Source organism: Leucopleurus acutus, assembly GCF_964270905.1.
Source record: "Leucopleurus acutus genome assembly, chromosome: 19".
NCBI classification, from domain to species: domain Eukaryota; kingdom Metazoa; phylum Chordata; class Mammalia; order Artiodactyla; family Delphinidae; genus Leucopleurus; species Leucopleurus acutus.
Genome location: NC_139161.1, coordinates 28,594,260 through 28,614,729, shown reverse-complemented (window position 1 = coordinate 28,614,729; position 20,470 = coordinate 28,594,260). Strand labels below are relative to the sequence as shown.

Below are 20,470 nucleotides of genomic sequence, written 5' to 3'. Positions count from 1 at the left end.
ACATTTGCCGTATTTCACACACTTTTTATATTTAAGTATCTCTGAAATTGTGGTGTCTTATAATTCGTAACATCTTAGAATTGCCATTGTCCTTTTTTTACACATAAATATCTCTAAAATTGGGTTTGTTTTTTTTAAACAGTGGCATCTTAGAATCAATGAAATATGGGTATTTGTAGTACAAGAAATATATAGATAGTAATTGTGGATGTCTAGGTGTGGAAGAGTGTATACAAATTTTATTTATAATGGAACTAGTTAGTTGGGTCTCACCCCACAACAATCACCTAGAGTGGATGTACTAACCAAAAATACATTTTAATTGTACTTGTAATTTTTGCACTAATCGTATTTTCATAATTTTTGATGTTATTGAAAAACATTTGGGACATTTTTAGTTGTATTTCACATTACTAATATGTTCCTTTATGCATGTTTTTGATTCTCTTTTGCCCTGGTGACACTAGTGATGGAAGTACTATGGATCAAGAATATGGCCCTGCTTATACACCTCAAACTCATGCTTCTTTTGGGATGCCTCCTAGCAGTGCACCTCCTAGTAACAGTGGAGCAGGAATTCTTCCTTCTCCATCTACCCCTAGGTTTCCAACTCCAAGGACTCCAAGGACTCCAAGGACTCCTCGTGGAGCTGGTGGACCAGCTAGTGCTCAAGGTTCAGTCAAATATGAAAATTCAGACTTATATTCACCAGCTTCCACCCCATCCACGTGCAGACCCCTTAATTCTGTTGAACCTGCAACTGTTCCTTCCATCCCTGAAGCACACAGTCTTTATGTAAACCTCATTCTTTCAGAATCAGTTATGAATTTGTTTAAAGACTGTAACTTTGATAGTTGCTGTATCTGTGTCTGCAACATGAATATCAAGGGTGCCGATGTTGGAGTTTACATTCCAGATCCAACGCAGGAAGCACAGTATAGGTGTACCTGTGGCTTCAGTGCTGTCATGAACAGAAAATTTGGAAACAATTCAGGATTATTTCTTGAAGATGAACTAGATATCATAGGACGCAACACAGAATGTGGCAAAGAAGCAGAAAAACGTTTTGAAGCTCTCAGGGCTACTTCTGCTGAACATGTTAATGGAGGACTAAAGGAATCTGAAAAATTGCCTGATGAGTTGATATTATTGCTACAAGATCAGTGCACTAATTTATTTTCACCTTTTGGAGCTGCAGACCAAGATCCTTTTCCCAAAATTGGTATAACTAACAACTGGGTACGTGTTGAAGAGCGGGACTGTTGCAATGACTGCTACCTTGCATTAGAACATGGGCGTCAGTTCATGGATAACATGTCAGGAGGAAAAGTTGATGAAGCACTTGTGAAAAGTTCATGCTTACACCCCTGGTCCAAAAGAAATGGTAAGTATGCTAATGGAATAATTTTTCTCTTTATTTTCCTTTAGTTGTATGACTTTTCTTTCTTAGGAAAAGGTATTAAAGGCAGTTTCCCATGTAGCTGATAGAGACACTTAAATTTGGACTTAAAACTCCTTTAAGAATGATATTTTTAGGGCTTCCCTGGTGGCGCAGTGGTTGAGAGTCCGCCTGCCGATGCAGGGGACATGGGTTCGTGCCCCAGTCCGGGAAGATCCCACACGCTGCACAGCGGCTGGACCTGTGAGCCATGGCCTCTGAGCCTGCGCATCCGGAGCCTGTGTTCCGCAACGGGAGAGGCCACAGCAGTGAGAGGCCCGCGTACCGCCAAAAAAAAAAAAAAAAAATGATATTTTTAAAGGGAGAATTTCCTAGCAGTTTAATTTCACCAACAGAAGTATGGTTATTAGAGGTCTGTAATTATGTACTTGAGTAGGACTGTAAAAGGTACTTTGTACATGTCAATTAGCAGAAAATTACTAGTTGTCTGATTTATTCAACATTCTATCACTCATTATTTATTGAGCAGCTAGTATGTGCCAGGCACTGTTCTTTTACAAAATACAGTATTAAAACAAACATATTTCCTGCCCTTTTTGAGCCTGTAATTCTCAAAATAACAAAATAAACAAAAATAAGTAATTATATGATATCAGATAGCGACAAGTGCTTTGACGGAAAAGCAGGGTAAAGGAGTGGAAAAAGACAAGAATATGCTACTTTAGATGTATGTTTAGAGAAGATATTACTGAGGGACAGCATTTGAGCAAAGACCTACATAGAGTGGGGGAATGTGAGCTGTGTGGCTGAGAGAAGAGTGTTTTCAGGTAGTGCAAAGACTGTGAGGGAGTAGTGTGCCTAATATGTTTGAGAAACTGTAAGGAGGCCCTGTTGCTGGAATGAATTGAGTGATGGGGAGACTGTTAGGAGTTGGAAGGCTAAGAGATGGCCGAGCACCAAAATCATGTAGGGTCTTATGTACCATGTAAGTAAGGCCTTTATAGTTTATTCTAAGAGTTACGGGAAGCTGTAGGACAGTTTTGAGCAGAGAAGTAACATGATCCTTTTACTGTTTATTTTTTTAAAAGATCACTCTAGCTGTTGTGCTGTGGGTGGTGAAGGTGAGAGTAGAAGCAGATAGATCAGTTAGGAGGCGGTTACAGTAGTTCAGGTGAAAGATGACAGTACCTTAGACAAGATTGGAAGCAATAGAGATGTGAGTAGTAGGTTCTAGGCATATTTGGGAAATAGAACCTACAGGATTTGCTGATATAAGGAAAGATGAGGCATCAAGGATAGCTTGAGCGAATGGATGAATGATGGTGCTAATTATAGAGGAGGGGAACAACTGGGGGAGAAGGTCAAGTACTTATTTGGAGAAACGAATTTTAAATTCGGAGGAGTAGTTGGGGCTAGAGATTAAAAAATGTTGTGTGTGAGTTATCAGTATTTTAAGCTATGGAGATGGATGAAAAAACTTAGAGAGTGACTCTAGATAGAGAAGTCCAAGGATGGAACTGACATTTAGAGATGGGGGAGAAGAGGAGGATCCAGGATAGGCAACAAAGGAGGTAGGAAGAAAACCAAGAGAGTGTGTTGTGCTGGTAGCTAAGTATAGGAAATGTTTGAAGAAGGAGAGAAATGTCATCCATGTCAAATACTTGTGTGTAGTTATAAAGATCTAATGAGTTAATACATATGAGCTGCTTAACACAATCCTTGGCACATAGTAAGTACTGAATTTATATAAGCTGCCATTATTAAAGTCATCATTTAGGTTTTTTTTTCAGGCATAGCCACTGGGAAACGTATTTCTAAAAAGATGTCTCAGTATACCACTCATTAACTTTTTCCTAACTTTTGGTAATTATGCAGAAAGTTAGCCTTCTTCAGAATGTGGTTTTTGTTAAGAATTTTTGTTCTTAGGTGATACATGCCATTTAATAACTTTTATTTGGTTCCTTATGTCATTTGCTAATCCAGCCATTTTTGGACACGTGCAAAACAATGTGCTTGGTATTCTGGAAGATATGAAGATATCCTATATTTAAGTTGCTTATAGACTACTTGGAGAACTAAAACTGTAATACAGGGTTGAAGTAAAAATACTCTAAATGCCCATTGACAGGAGAATGGATAATATGATAGTACAGATAGAATGTTACATAAGCTCTGAAAATGAGTAAAACTCTTGTAACAGATGAATCTTGGTAAAAGTTTTGAGGGGAGGGAGAGGGAACAAGTCCCAGAAGATTGTATATAGTGAGATATTTTTTCATAAAGTTCTAAAACAGGCAAAACTAAATGTATTTTCTAGATGCACATAAAATTCAGAATGGTGGTTAATTCTTAAAAGCTGAGGGATAGGATAGGGAGAAGCACTTAATAAGATTGAGTAATCTACTTCTTGGGCAGTGAGATCGTAGTTGTTCATAATATTATTAAGAAAATTTGTGAATAAGATAAGGCTATGCATGGACCAGTGGTTGCATTTTGTTCATGATAATAGTTTGATGATTCATCAAACTCACTATACTCAAGGATCAAATTTTTAAAGAAAAAGGTATAAATAAATGTCATATAGATTTTCAAAAAAACGGCAGGATTATTTTCAGCCATAGATAGTAGTTAAGAACATAGGCGGTGGAACCGACTACTTGGGTTTGCAACATGGCTCCATCACTATATACTATGACCTTGGGCAAGTTATTTAACCTCTGTCTCAGTTTCTTGAGATAGTGTCAATAATAGTATTTACCTCAGTGTTAGAGGATCGAATGAACTAATACATATAAAACAGACCAGTGCCTGGCACAAAGTACTCAAATATTACCAGTAGTAACAGTAGTAGTAATAGCAGCAGCAGTAGCATTAGTGGTATTCTGTTTATTTTTATTATTATTATTTGTTTTTAAGATTCAGCTTATCTTGAAAGTTGTCACAAGAAAAAAAATTTTGTAACTGTGTATGATGATGGATGTTAACTGGACTTACTGTGGTGATCATTTTACAGTATATACAGATAACAAATCAGCACTTCTTACACCTAAAACATAACTAATGTTATGTCAGTTATACCTCAAAAAAAAATATCCAACTTATTTGCCAAGTAATAGAAAATATTGAGTTGTTAACCTTGTGTGCATTTTTTCTATAACAATAAAGATTGATATAAACAGATTACTCTGCCGCCATAAAGATGAATTTCATCCTAAGAATTTATATTGAGAAAATAATTCAAAACAAAAAAGAAATATCTTTATATTTCAATTTAAAATTTCAACATTAAAATAAATAATGCTGCAAAACCTAAATGGGCAATATTGGAATACTTTCTCATTCAATTATAACAGCTTCATAAAATAGTATCAAACTCCTGTATTAGGACCTTTGCCCTGATTGTTTCCTCTGCCTGGGACACTGTTCTTCCAAGTATTTACATGGGTAACTCTCTTGTCTTTTTAAATTTTGTCAGAAGTCATCTTCTCCATCCTGCTCCTTTTTTTTTTCCCCCCATAGTGTTTGCTTATTACCTTCTAATATACTGTATAATTTATTAATTATCTCTCCATTAAGTTCAGCCTATGCAAGTTCTGTTTAAGAGAAAGGGTTTTTGTCTATTTTGTTTGTTTGTTGATATGTCCAAGTACCTAGAACAGTGCCTGGCATATAGATGCCCAAGGTGTTGAAATATTTGTTTGAAGGAATTAAAAGTCTACAAACTGTAGTTTGTATAATTTAATGGTAATGTTTATTTTTCTCAAGATAGAAAAAGCTTTGTTCCAATTATAAAAAATACATACTTGCTGAAAAGAAAGTTAAGAATCTAAACAATACAGAAAAGTAGAAGTAAAAATTGCCCCCAATTTTTGCCCATCCCCATCATTACACCACTCCATGATCACTCATTTTTAAGCAACTTTATTGACATACCATACAATTCATTTAAAGTGTACAATTGAATGGTTTTTAGTATTCACAGAGTTGTGTAGCCATCACCACAATCAATTTTAGAACATTTTCGTCATCCTCAAAAGGAATCCCATGTTTATTAGCAATCACTCCCCATTTTCCTCCAACCACTCCCTCCCAGCACTAGGCAACCACCAGTGTACTTTCTGTCTCTATAGATTTGCCTCTTTTATACATTTCATATAAATAAAATCATATCCTATATGGTCTTTTGTGACTGACTTCTTTTTCTTAGAATAATGTTTTCAAGATTTATCCATGTTGTAGCATGTGTTAGTACTTCACTTGTTTTTATTGCCAAATAATATTCCATTTATGAGCATCCCACATTTTATTTACCCATTCGTCTGTTCATGGACATTTGGACTGTTTCCACTCTTTGGCTGATATGAATAATGGTACTATGAACATATGTGTACCAGTTTTTGTGTAAACATACGTTTTTATTACCCTTAGGTGGACTTGATAACTGTTTTACGTTTTGAGGAACTGCAAGACTATTTTCTAAAGCAGTGCACCATTTTACATTCCCATCAGCAATGTGTGAGGGTTCCACTTTTTCCATATCCTAATTAACACTTGTCCTTGTGTGTTTTATTATTATTATAATCATCTTATTGGGTTGTGAAGTATTATCTCATTGTGGTTTTGATTTGCATTTCCCTAATAACTAATGAAGTTGAGCATCTTTTCATGTGCTTACTGCCCATTTCTCTTTCCTCTTTGGAGAAATGTCTTTTCAAATACTTTGCCCATTTTTAAATTAGGTTTTTTGTCTTTTCATTATTGAGTTATAAGTGTTCTTTATATCTTCTGGATACAAGTTCCTTATCAGATTATGATTTGCACATATTTTCTCCTGTTCTCTGGGTTCTCTTTTCACTTTCTTGGTGGTATCATTTGAAGCAGAAAAGTTTTTAATTTTGATGTTCAGTGTATTATTCTATTTTGTTGTTTGTACTTTTGGTTTCATATCTAAAAAGGCTTTACCTAATCCTAAGTCGTGAAGATTTACTTCTATGTTTTTTTCTAAGAGTTTTATAGATTTAGCACTTATATTTAGCTCTATAATCCATTCTGAATTAACTTTTGTATATAACATAAGGAAGGGGTTCCGTATTCATTCCTTTGCATGTGGATATCCAATTGTCCTAGAACCATTTGTTGAAAAGATTATCTTTCCCCATTAAATTGTCTTGGCACCTTTGTCAAAAATCAGTTGACTGTAGGGCTTCCCTGGTGGTGCAGTGGTTGAGAGTCCGCCTGCCGATGCAGGGGACACGGGTTTCTGCCCCGGTCAGGGAAGATCCCACGTGCCGCGGAGCAGCTGGGCCTGTGAGCCATGGCCGCTGAGCCTGCGCGTCTGGAGCCTGTGCTCCGCAATGGGAGAGGCCACAGCAGTGAGAGGCCCGCGTACCGCAAAAAAAAATCAGTTGACAATAAATGTGAAGTTTTATTTCTGGATGTTTACTTCTATTGATCTATCTATCTGTCCTTCATGATCACTCTTAAAAATCATTATATATTCTAAAAACCATTGCTTTCCACCAGATCTCAGTATAGAGACCTGGCACTTGTCATAATATACAATTATATTATTTTTCATGCATTCTCCTGCACAAGATTGTAAGATCCCTGAAGACATGAATAAGAATGTATTTACACAATATTCCCAGCAGCTAGCATAGTTCCTGACCCATAGTAGGTCTTCATTAAATATATATTTTTTTAAGAATGAAAGAGTATCTATGGGAATCTCTCTGAATTAAAATCAAACTGTAGTTTCCTGAGCTTCACTCAGATCAGAATTTCTCAGGGTAAGCTCTGTGTATATGTTTTTTAAAAGTTCCCCATTTGATTATGATAAACAACCTTAGCCAATGACAGCTTTTTCTAGATTTTATGTAAATAGTCACATATGAATACACATAGTTCTGTTTGTGTAAAATTATCTTCCATACTTTTAAAACCTGTTTTTTAATTTATTAGTTTATTAGTCATTTGTCCATTTCAAATAGCTCTGTTATCACTTTTTTTTTTTTTTTTTTTTTTTTTTTGCGGTACGTGGGCCTCTCACTGCTGTGGCCTCTCCCGATGCGGAGCACAGGCTCCGGACGCGCGGGCCCAGCGGCCATGGCTCACAGGCCCAGCCGCTTCGCGGCACGTGGGATCTTCCTGGACCGGGGCACAAACCCGCGTCCCCTGCATCGGCAGGCAGACTCCCAACCACTGCGCCACCAGGGAAGCCCTGTTATCACTTTTAATGACTAGTATTCTATTATGTATATAATAGTTTATTTAAACATAATAATTATTAAACAGTATATCTGAAATTAAATTACTTCTGATTCTGTACACTATTTAGATATAGGGAATTAAAACAAGAAATAAATAAGGCAATAATAATAATGAATTAAAGTTGAATGATTTAACATAACAGAGTGCTCAAACAGGTTTAATGATACAGCTGAACCATAATGGAGGGACAGATTACTTATATCAGTAATATTTCATGGTTTTTTAAAAAGCCATTTGACATTTAAGAGCGACACCCTCCATATCCATCCTGATGGTTGGTCAGAAATGTAGATCATAATAATTTGATAATCTGTAAATCTGTTACGTCTAGGTTAATAAAATATCTTCGGATATTACAGCACTTTTTAGCAGTATGAACAAGTTTATCTGTTACTGTACAAGTTGTATACTTCAGAGTTGTTACATACAGTCTACTATTTTTCACAAGTTAAGCTTTAATCATTGTAACCAGTCTTGTCCATCTGGTCATTTTACCAAAGTGGTGGTAATGAAGGTGCATAATTTATAACTCATTTCTGTGTGAGGCAAAGTTCTTTCTAGTAAGATACCTATAAGCACCAAAAACAACCAAAATAGGGACTTCCCTGGCGGTCCAGTGGTTAAGACTCTGCGCTTCCACTGCAAGGGGCACGGGTTTGATGCCTGGTAGGGGAACTAAGATCCTGCGTGCCGAGCTGCACAGTCTAAATAAATAAATAGATAAAACAACCAAAATAAATGCAAAAAGGAAGAAATTTATTTGATTAATTTATAAATTGATCAATGAGCTAATGAATGACTTTTTATGAAGACGAGTTACAATAACTTTTTTATTGTCTCTTCTTGGTTTTAAATACCTAGAAAAATCATTTCTACAGATCATTTTAGATACAACTTACTATAGTTCTCTACACAAGCAGATGCTTAATCTTGGTGATGAAGAGCTAAACTTCCCTAGATGTCTTGTTATCATAAAAATTTTTGTGTTGACAATAGCAATTCTTATTCTTTTTTCTTTTTTTTTTTTAATGGTTGTAGATGTGAGTATGCAGTGCTCACAAGATATACTTCGAATGCTTCTATCTCTTCAGCCAGTTCTTCAGGATGCTATTCAAAAAAAAAGAACAGTAAGGCCTTGGGGGGTTCAAGGTCCTCTCACTTGGCAACAATTTCATAAAATGGCTGGCCGAGGCTCTTATGGTAAGTAATTTATAGTAATGTGTATTGACTTATTTTATATCATTTCTCAGTTTTTTTGCCCAACTTTAATAAGCACATTTATCTTTAAATATTTCGGTGGCATATGCTTGACTTAAGGCCAGTGTGGTCAATCTTAGCCTTCCTTACTTTGAACGTTTTCAACATTCACTTTACTGGGTTCTCCAATCCCACTTCAGAAAGAACAGCTTGTTTTTACATATTTTATTGACCAGAAAGATTTTATGTGAAGAAAGAATCATACTGCCAAATAAAGACTGAAACACTACTTTTCTTGTAAGTTTACTATTTTACAAAATTTAATGAAAAATGGGGTAAAAAAGAGAGGGTAATACTAGTGATAAAAGGCCCCAAGGTCTTCATTTAAAAAAAAAAGAAAGAACAAAGACAGAAATTTGCCCCTTGTGACAAGAGTAACAAATGAATACTCTCAGTATGGTAAACAGTAGATTTATGGTCAACTGTAATGGAAGGAACATTCAAAATGCTTGAACTATCTGTTGAAGATTATCTCTGGGGAAAAAAAACCCAGAAAAGATTGGGGACTTCCCTGGTGGTGCAGTGGTTAAGAATCTGCCTGCCAGTGCAGGGGCCACGGGTTTGATCCTTGGTCCGGGAAGGTCCCATGTGCCACGGAGCAACTAAGCCCATGCGCCACAACTACTGAGCCTGTGCTCTAGAGCCCATGAGCCACAACTGCTGAGCCTGAGTGCTGCAACTACTGAAGCCCATGCACCTAGAGCCTGTGCTACGCAACAAGAGAAGCCATTGCAATGAGAAGCCCGCGCACCGCAACGAAGAGTAGCCCCACTCGCCGCAACTAGAGAAAGCCCACGCACAGCAATGAAGACCCAACACAGCCAAAAATAAATAAAATTTTTAAAAACCCCAAAAAACAAAAAAGAGTGTTTCTGAAAGGTGGGATGTAATTGAAACTTTTAAAATATATTTGAAATAATAGTTTTTATTCTGAAGTCCTTGACTTTTTTTGCATGGTTTTAGAATGCATTATGTACAGAAGTAGTAGATGATTTGCTCATATTTTCCTTTTCCTCCTTTTATTAATGGCTGAATAATTTAAATTTCATTTAAAAAAACTTGATAATCAGTGAAAAATGCAGTTTAATTATAGTATTTATATATATATATTTTCTACTTTTTAAAAAATATTTCAGTTTTATTGGAGTATAGTTGGTTTACAATGTTGTGTTAGTTTCAGGTGTACAGCAAAGTGATTCAGTTATACATATACATATATTCATTCCTTTTTAGTTTCTTTTCTCATATAGATCGTCACAGAATATTGAGTTAGGGTTTCCTGTGCTATACAATAGGTCCTTGTTGGCTGTCTATCTTGTATACTACTAGTGTGTGTGTATGTTCATCCCAAGCTCCTGATTTATCCCTCCCTGCCACGTTTCCCCTTTGGTAACCATAGTTTGTTTTCTATGTCTGTAAGTCTGTTTCTGTTTTGTGAATAAGTTCATTTACATGGTTTTTTTTAAAAATTGGATTCCACATATGAGCGATATCATATATTTGTCTTTTTCTGACTTACTTAGTATGATAATCTCTAGGTCCATCCATGTTGCTTCAAATGGCATTATTTCATTCTTTTTTTTAATAGCTGAGTAATATTCCATTGTACATACGTGCTGCATCTTCTTTATCCATTCCTTTGTCGATGGACATTTAGGTTGCTTCCATGTCTTGACTATTATAAATAGTGCTGCAGTGAACATTGGGATGCATGTATCCTTACAGGTTATGGTTTTCTCCAGATATATGCCCAGGAGTGAGATTGCTGGATCATATGGTAGTTCTGTTTAAGGAACCTCCATACTGTTCTCCATAGTGGTTGTACCAATTTACATTCCCACCAGTGGTGTAGGAGGGTTCCCTCTTCTCCACACCCTCTCCAGCATTTATTCTTATAGTATTTTTACATTCTTTTTGAAGCCAAAATAGTAGACACATGCAGAGTTCTACACCTTACTGTTCAGTACATATGAGCTTTTATTTTTCGTTTTTTTTTAAATGGCTGCATATATTCCATTGTTCTTTACATATGTTATTTTACCAGTCTACTGTTTATGGACTTAACATTGTTTGCATCATTATCATTACAACTATTCTAGAATGCACACAATCCCTGGCTTAAAGCATGTGTATATTTAAAAATATATATATTGCCAAATTACTCTTTCTGATAGTGGTTTAAACTCCCACCAATAAAATGTTTGTTTCCCCAAACCCTTGCCAGTAGGGTGCTGAGTAGATGGGAGAAACTGGTTTGTTTCATTATAGTTTGAGACGTAGACTAGTACAGACTTTGAGGGTAGATTTCCTAGATTCTAAATCCCACTTCTGCCACTTCTTATGTGATACTGGACATGTTGTTTAACGTCTCTATTCGTGCTTTCTCATCTCTAAAATAAGGTTGATATTAGTATCTGCTTCATGGTTTTTGTGGGGATTAAATGAGTGAATACATGTAAAGATCTTTGAACATTACCTAGCACATAGTAAATGTTACAATTGTTTGCTATTAATTATTTTAAATTCCTTGCTCTTAATGAGATTGAGCATCTTTTTATGTATAAGAGGTATTTCTGTTTCTGTGGATTTTGTTCATATCCTTTACCTGTTTTTCTGTTAGGATGTTGATCAATTCCTTACGGATTTATAGGTCCCCTTTCTATGGTAAGGAAATTAACCTTTTGTTATACACATTGCACATCTTTTTTCCAATTTATTGTTAATTGTTTGGCTTTGTTTATAGTGTTTTTTCATGCCAAAATTTAAAATTTATGTTGTCAGATTAATCAGTTTTTAAATGGACAGGTTTTACATTATGCTTAAAAAGGCTTTCCCCAGTCTTGAGTTTATTCAAAATAAAATGATGACAATTAGGTGACGTTGATTAAGAGGTACAGACTTCCAGCTATAAAATAAATAAATCATGGGGATGTAATGTACACATGGGGAATGTAGTCAGTAATGTTATAACAACTTTGTATGGTGACGGATGGAGACTAGTCTTATTGTGGTCATTATTTCATAATGTATAAAAATATCAAATCACTATGTTGTGCACCTGAAACTAATATAATTTTTTTAAAAACCCTCCCATATCTTCTTTTGTACTAATAAGTTTTTTGTTCTAATTTTTTTACATTTAAGTGAAGGTATAAGTCACATATTTTATAAAAGGTCATTTAGCAAATTCCTAACTGTGAAAGTCTCAATCACTGGCTTTTAGGTATTTTTTGTCTTTAATTAAATATTTTTACTACTAATAATGACTACACTAACTCTTGACATTTAAATGTTCCTCTTGGGACTTCCCTGATGGTCCAGTGGTAAAGAATCTGCCTTCCAATGCAGAGGACACGGGTTCGATCCCTGGTTGGGGAACTAAGATCTCACATGCTGAGGGGCAGCTAAGCCTGCGCACCACAACTACTGAGCCCGCACGCTGCAATGGAAGAACCCGCAACGGAGATCCTGCATGTTGCAACTAAGACCTGACACAGCCAAAAATAAATAAAATTTTAAAATATTCTAAAAATAATATATAAAAATAAATGTTCTTCTTTTAAATCTTTTCTTAAAATATGTCTTTTCTTATTTAGGAACTGATGAATCCCCAGAACCACTGCCAATCCCCACGTTTTTGTTGGGTTATGATTTTGATTTTCTGGTGCTTTCTCCATTTGCTCTCCCTTATTGGGAGAGACTTATGCTGGAACCCTATGGATCTCAAAGAGATATAGCTTATGTTGTACTATGTCCAGAAAATGAAGCCTTGTTAAATGGAGCCAAAAGCTTTTTTAGAGATCTTACTGCAATATATGAGGTAGGTGCTTAAAAAGAGGTGTCGTTTTAAAACTACCTTATGATTTGTATGTTTATATATAAAATATACTGGATATTTCAGTTGATTGGTAAAGAATAATAACAATGTCAGATTAGGTGTTTAGTTCTCATAAAAGCCAGTTACATTCTTTACAGCTTTGAGCCAGACCCTTTGTGAGATGTGTGCACCATGGGTCACTGTGGAAATTGCCGTACTGGGGGAAAACCATTGAGAGCATGTATGTCCCATTTAAGATAATCTTTTTCTGAAACAAAGGGTAGCATTGTAAATGGCCAGGAACAAATTACATTTATAAAAATTCTAGTCTTGATTCTCTAGGACCTCAGGTTTAGACACTAGGCCTTACTTACCTCATATGTAAAATAAAGCTATGATAGGCCTCTCTAAGATCCATTTTATTTCTGAAATTCTTGGCTGGTCATTTAAGTTACAATTCTCATGTTGTATCCATCATTGAGTACAATGATTATAAATTTTAAGTACCCTGGAACATACAGTCTTAACTTCATTTTATAGTTGTTCCTGAATATCCTCAGCGTATTGGTTCTAGGACCCCTTGCAGACACCAAAATTTATGGATGCTCAATCTTATATAAAATGGCATGGTGTTTGTATATAATCTATACACATCCTCCCTTGTACTTTAAATCATCTCTAGATTACTTATAGATGATATTTACATAGCATTACATACCTAATGCTTTGTAAATAGTTGCAGACATGGGAAATTCAAGTTTTGCTTTTTGGAACTTTCTGGATTTTTTTTTTTTTTGAATATTTTTGATCCATGGTCAGTTGAATCTGTGGATTCAGAACCTAAGGATACAAAGGGCCAACGGTATCTCCCTTTTCCCACAAATGCTTGGAAATCTAGTCTTTAAAATTTAGTTTCTTTTACAATCTGAATCGTTAGTTTGAGCTGGTTTAGCTCCTCATTAATGTTCTACTTAACTTTAATTGCAAGGTATCTGTAGTGTGTTTTGTAAAAGTAAATATTTCCAAAGAGTGTTATTTAGAACACTAGTCCTGCAAAATCTTCCCAGAAAAAAGTTCCATAGTTAGATAGGTTTGGGGAGACATTTTGTATCTATTTACCTTTTAGAGATTCACTATACATGTTAGCTTATTAAAGCCTTTGAAAGTCTTACAGTAAAGAAATCCTTGTCTAAACTTACTTAATCCAGTGTTGCAAACCTGTTTGAGATTGGGCTTCCTGTAACAAACATTAGTGGCCTGCAGAATTGGAGGGAGAGCTGGATAATGCATTTATATACATGAATTGGGATGGATGTACAACTTAAAATGACTGTATATTCATGCTCAGTTATTTCTGTATTCTGCAAGTTTTCATTATTCAAACTACGTGGATCTAGTGCCATTATTATCTAGGTGTTTTATTTCATTGGAGATATTTTAATTTTGATAGAAATTCAATGGATTTCTAATGTAGAAAAGTAAAAAGACCTGTGGCACCATTTCACCTTGATATTATTATTGCAAATGTTAGTTATAAATGATAAAGCTTATTTTTAAATAGCTTAAATCCTTTATTTTATGATATGAACTAAAAAACTATAGCACACTCACTAATTCTGATTTCTGTATCTGTATTTGTAGTCTTGTCGATTGGGTCAACATAGACCTATTTCTCGACTATTGACGGATGGGATCATGAGAGTTGGATCTACTGCATCAAAGAAACTATCAGAAAAGTTGGTAGCAGAATGGTTTTCTCAGGCAGCTGATGGTAACAGTGAAGCATTTTCTAAACTCAAGCTTTATGCACAAGTCTGCAGATATGACCTAGGTATTGAATTTGTATTTATTGTATAAGGTCATTTTAGCAAAGTATGACCCAGTCCACCAGCTTTTTGTAAATAATATTTTAATGCAACACAGCCATGCTCATTTATTTACAGATGTCTGTGGCTTCTTTTATGCTACAAGATCAGGGCTGAGTCGTTGTGACAGAGACTGTGTAACTTGGAAAGGCAAAAATATTTACTATCTGATCCTTTACAGAAAAAGTTTGTTGATCACTACGGTAGGGATCCCATCAAGTAGGAAGATTTGTGTTTTTATTTAAGTTTATTAAAATTAAGATTTTTGATTTGTTAATGGTTTAGAGGTAAAACAACTTGTAGTTCCCTCTACAACACAGAGAGACAGTTCTTTGTTGGAATTAAGAAATGACAGCTGTTGAAGACTTGCTTTTAACACCCTTGAATTAAATATCAATGGACTTAACTTTAGACTTAATCCAAAGAGACACAGAACCAAAACATTGAACCTCATTAGACATTCCTATAATTTGAACCCCATAACATTCCTCCATTTTATATTTAATTAGTTCCCAGTATAGTCACTATTCAACTTGTGACCTAGGAACTTGTTGAATGGTTTAATGAAAATTTGCTAGATACTGTTATTTTTATTTAATTAATTATGCCTTCAAAATAGAATTTTATTATATTTCATGGAAACCATTTCTTTATTTTGTATAAACTGGTTTATTTTTCAATTCCATTTAAAAATTTTTTTCACTTTGTAGGGGAAATAGAAAGCTAGTGTTTGCTACACTGTTAGCAGGCAAATTAGGGGGAGGGTAATGACCAAAAGAGTATAAACTAGAAATTATTATTCACATAGTAGATTAAATAAAGAACCAATCAGTGAAATAAAGAATTAAATATCCTGTTTTTATTGTCTTTAGGTCCTTACCTTGCTTCCCAGCCATTGGACAGCTCTCTACTTTCCCAACCAAATTTAGTTGCCCCTACAAGTCAGCCTTTGATTACTCCACCTCAGATGACAAGTACTGGAAATGCTAATATTCCATCTGCCACCCTAGCATCTGCAGCAAGCAGCACTGTGACAATGACTTCAGGTGTTGCCATATCTTCTTCAGTTGCCACAGCTAACTCAACTTTGACCACAACCTCAGCTTCATCTTCATCATCCTCCAACTTGAATAGTGGAATGTCATCAAATAAACTACCTTCATTTCCACCCTTTGGCAGTATGAACAGTAGTGTTGCGGGATCCATGTCTACGCAAGCGAGTACAGTTCAGAATGGCCAGCTAGGAGGGCAACCACCATCAGCTCTACAAACAGCTGGGATTTCTGGAGAGTCGTCTTCGATTCCGAGTCAGCCACATCCTGATGTGTCTGAAAGGTATATTTAAATATACCAACCTTTGCAGAAGTATAAATATATGCTTCTTCTTGTCCAAATAACATAAAGAGCCTTTGGTCTTATCCTTGAAATTTTAGTTTTTATAATGTCGAATATTTAATCTATAAAATTATAATGAAGACTCTTCATAAAGTCTTTATCATAGAATCTCAGGGTGGGAATGAAGACCTTAAAAACCATTTAGTCTAACTATCCTGTGATGTTTGAGTCTGTTCTGTGACATAACTGTCAAGTAGACTTGCCTATGCAAATCACTCCAGTGATTTAGAAGTCACTATTGAATGACCCTGTTCAGTGGCATAAGAGTTGTACCAGAATTTGAATCTGTCGTTTACTGGCTATGTCACTTTAGGAAAGTTACCTAACGTTTTTGAGCATGTTTTCTTATCTGTAGAGTGGGAGCAATAGGATATAATGCATATTATGCTCTTTACAAAATGCTTCCACTTAAGTTATTTATAACAACAACAATGATGGTGACAGCTCTCTTTATTACTTTATGAAGAAGGCATTCCCTTTCGATTTATAGGTTAAGTTAGCCTAAGCTTGGTTATATCTTTCAGCTACCTGGATGCAGTTTTGCCCAAAGTTATACTTACATGTGATTAAAAGCAGACTCTTAATTACCCAGCTAGATCTTCCATTTTGAACATCTAAAAAGATCTGGAGTTTTAAAAAATCATATCACCATCAAAGAATGAAGCTTAATCACCATTGAAGTCATGAAGTATGAAATGAATATATATATTCTAAAAATGTAATAGAACATTGACTAAGTCTGGAGAATTGGTTTCTTTTTGGTCTAGCTCTGCCTCTAGCCAGCCTTGTGATCTTGGGCAGCTCATTTAATTTATTTTTGTCTTAGTTTTATCACTTAAGCACTAAGCTCTCTGACATTTCTAATGCTCTGTGGTTTTAAGAATTCTGTTTCTTCTTTTTAATGCAAGACCTCTTAATGCCGAGGGTCTTTGTACACCATCAAATTGTGAACTTTTTGGTTCTCTTTGGAGAGAAAGCTGTCCCTCATTTTTAGAGAGGCTCTCAACACCACACGCCCCCCCCCCCCCCAAAAAAAAAAAAGAAAGAAAAAAGGGTATTAAGAACCTGTTTTGATGCTATTCCGAGAAGGTACAGGAGAACTTTTTCCCTAACTGTCTTATTTCTACTTCAAATTTTAGCACAATGGATCGGGACAAAGTGGGCATTCCCACAGATGGTGATTCACATGCAATCACTTATCCACCTGCAATTGTTGTTTATATAATTGATCCTTTTACATATGAAAACAAAGATGAGAGCACTAATTCTTCTAATGTATGGACTTTGGGGTTACTTCGATGTTTTCTGGAAATGGTCCAGACTCTTCCTCCTCATGTTAAGAGCACTGTTTCTGTACAGGTGAGAATGATAAATGTTATAAGTTAATTTATTTAAAACGCTTGACGTTGATAGAAGTTTCAAAGTTACTATTCTGTATCCACATTGATTTTCTAAAGACCAGGTTCTATTATATTGACTTTATATAAATAATATTATAATAGAAATCTTAGTTTATAAAAGGTAAACTTGCAGTGATACAACAGTAAGAATAGAGAATAAAAAGACCACATTAAGTATGTTAAATATCTCTCCCGTGTTACTTTTATAAACTAATTTTTAAATTCATAAGCTTAAATAGGAAAAGAATGGACTTATATAAACTAGAGTTCTAAATAAGAGGTTACAAACTAGAAGTAGAGAGAAATTAACCATATTAAGTTGTATGCAGAGAATTTGAATTATTCTTTATAGACTACAACAGGACTATGGCAGTCAGTGGCAGTATTGATCAGTATAACTGCTATGTAGAAATGTTTAAAGATTTTTACATAGCTTATTAATAAAATTGAGTATTCATTAAAAATCTATATAATAGATAAGAAAATATCATTCTTTAGATTATCATTTTAATTATGTTTTGTTTAAATTTTCTAATAAAATGTTTAGAGTTTTAGACTCACTGTTCTTTTTATTCTCTTGTGGAAAGTCTAACATTTGTAATGTTTGCCTGTAATTCTTAGATTGTTCCCTGTCAGTACCTGTTGCAACCTGTGAAGCATGAAGATAGACAAATCTATACCCAGCATTTAAAATCCCTGGCTTTTTCGGCCTTTACCCAGTGTCGGAGACCACTTCCAACATCAACCAATGTGAAAACATTGACTGGTTTTGGTCCAGGTTTAGCCATGGAAACTGCTCTTAAAAGTCCTGATGTAAGTATGTTTTCCATTACCAAAGTTATTGAAGGACTACATTTTATGATTTTATGCAAAACTAAGTGCAAGTCTCTGATTAGCTCTCATTTTCCAGTTATCTTATAATGGGTAGATATACTATATCTTTCTTTTATTTTTATTTTTTAATTAATTTATTTATTTTTGGCTGTGTTGGGTCTTCGTTGCTGCGCATGGCCTTTCCCTAGTTGCGGCGAGTAGGGGCTACTCTTCGTTGCAGTGCGTGGGCTTCTCATTGCGGTGGCTCCTCTTGTTGCAGCTTACGGGCTCTAGGCCCATGGGCTTCAGTAGTTGTGGCATGCAGGCTCAGTAGTTGTGGCTCACAGGCTCTAGAGCACAGGCTCAGTAGTTGTGGCTCACGGGCTTAGTTGCTCTGTGGCATGTGGGATCTTCCTGGACCAGGGCTCAAACCCATGTCCCCTGCATTGGCAGGCAGATTCTTAACCACTGCGCGACCAGAGAAGTCCCTATCTTTATTTTCAATAAAAAATTTTTTTGTGATTGTATAGTACCGTAGTAACTTAATTTTTTACTTTACAGAGACCAGAGTGTATTCGACTTTATACACCTCCTTTTATTCTGGCTCCAGTGAAGGATAAACAGACAGAGCTAGGAGAAACATTTGGAGAAGCTGGACAGAAATACAATGTTCTTTTCGTGGGCTACTGTTTATCACATGATCAAAGATGGATTCTTGCATCTTGCACAGATCTATATGGAGAACTTTTAGAAACTTGTATCATTAACATCGATGTCCCAAATAGGTACTTTTATTTCCTTAAGTGTATCATTGTATCATCCCTTGAAAAAAAATTCATACATGCACATTATGTTTCATTTTTAATGAATAGAAAATGGTTTGGAAGGTATATATATTAAAATATTAAGTCTTGGGATTGTGGGTGCTTTTCATTTCTTTTGTAGTGAATATTTACATTGTATAATTTAATGGACTCAAAAATAATTTTGATTATCTCGGTTACATAGACAAAAGAGGTTAAAGCCCCTGTATTCTGTGTAATAAACTTTGAGGTAATGATTTTAGCCTAACAAATTTTGGAACATGGAACTAGAAAGCCATCTGCAAATTAAAATCTAGTAAGGCATCCTAGAACATTTACTTTTCTCATATACCATCTAAGATATAGTCCCTAATAAACTGAGTTAACTTTCTTTACTAAAAATTTTCCTCTTTAAATGTTGGAGTGTCTTCTGAAAATGGTGGTCTTCTTTTTAGAATTCTTCTTGATAGTAGTTAGGTATCATGAGCAGTTATCCATGAAGACTGTAACTAATAGGTCACAAAAGATGAGCCTCATTGAATTATCACTTAATAGACACTTGTAATAACATATTTCAAGGCTAGTGAACACTGCCTAAGAGAACCTGAAAAATCCATGAAGTAACTTTAATTTTCAGATTTGGTTCTGTTCTTTATTTTCTTCTTTATTATCTAAACGTTCTGTTCTTTTAATTTCAGAAATTGGTTATGTGCAAAAAAACTTAGTGATTATTTGGTTATAGTGGCGCTGAATATAGAAACATTCATCTGTGAAGGATGAGAAAGAGAATAGAGAAAGAATAATACCACCCTCCCAATAAAAAAATAGTGTATTTCCATTTTACTGAAAGTAGAAGTGAGATGACGGTTAAGAGGTCCAACTCTAGAGTCATAGAGATCTGGGTTCAAATCCCAGTCCTGCCACTTATTGGCTGTGTGATCTCGACAAAATTACTTTATCCGACTGAGCTGTAGCTTACTTCTCTGTAAAATTAGGAGGATAATTTTATCTGCCTTATAGGGTTGTTAAGATGAAATGAGGTATTACATGTAAATTGATTGGACATACTGCTTGGTACATAGGAAGTACTCAATAAATGGTAGCTACTGTTGCTCAGCCACAGAGCACTTAATGTTATGTACTTGCCTAATAAAGGACGTGCATGCAGAAAACAGCATTGTTTTGTTCTGGGAAGTGTGGGGAGGGGTTTGTTGGATATTCTTCAATTTAAAGTATGAAGCAAGGGACTTCCCTGGTGGCGCAACGGTTAAGAATTCCGCCTGCCAATGTAGGGGACATGGGTTCGAGCCCTGGTCTGGGAAGATTCCACATGCCACGGAGCAACTAAGCCCGTGCGCCACAGCTACTGAGCCTGCGAACCACAACTACTGGGCCCATGTGCCTAGAGCCCGTGCTCCGCAACAAGAGAAGCCACCAAAATGAGAAGCCTG

The 20,470-nt window shown here is 35.5% G+C and overlaps 1 protein-coding gene across 1 annotated transcript in view; it reads left to right on the top strand.

Annotated features, from left to right (window-relative positions):
• MED13 (mediator complex subunit 13) overlaps positions 1-20,470 on the top strand; it is a 95,363-nt gene that overhangs the window by 55,914 nt on the left and 18,979 nt on the right. Inside the window, exons 16-23 of the mRNA XM_082861415.1 lie at positions 468-1,384; positions 8,708-8,869; positions 12,523-12,746; positions 14,385-14,574; positions 15,481-15,943; positions 17,143-17,362; positions 18,025-18,216; positions 18,778-19,001. Of these exons, the coding sequence (XP_082717541.1) occupies positions 468-1,384; positions 8,708-8,869; positions 12,523-12,746; positions 14,385-14,574; positions 15,481-15,943; positions 17,143-17,362; positions 18,025-18,216; positions 18,778-19,001 (2,592 nt within the window). The remainder of the gene's footprint in view (positions 1-467; positions 1,385-8,707; positions 8,870-12,522; positions 12,747-14,384; positions 14,575-15,480; positions 15,944-17,142; positions 17,363-18,024; positions 18,217-18,777; positions 19,002-20,470) is intronic.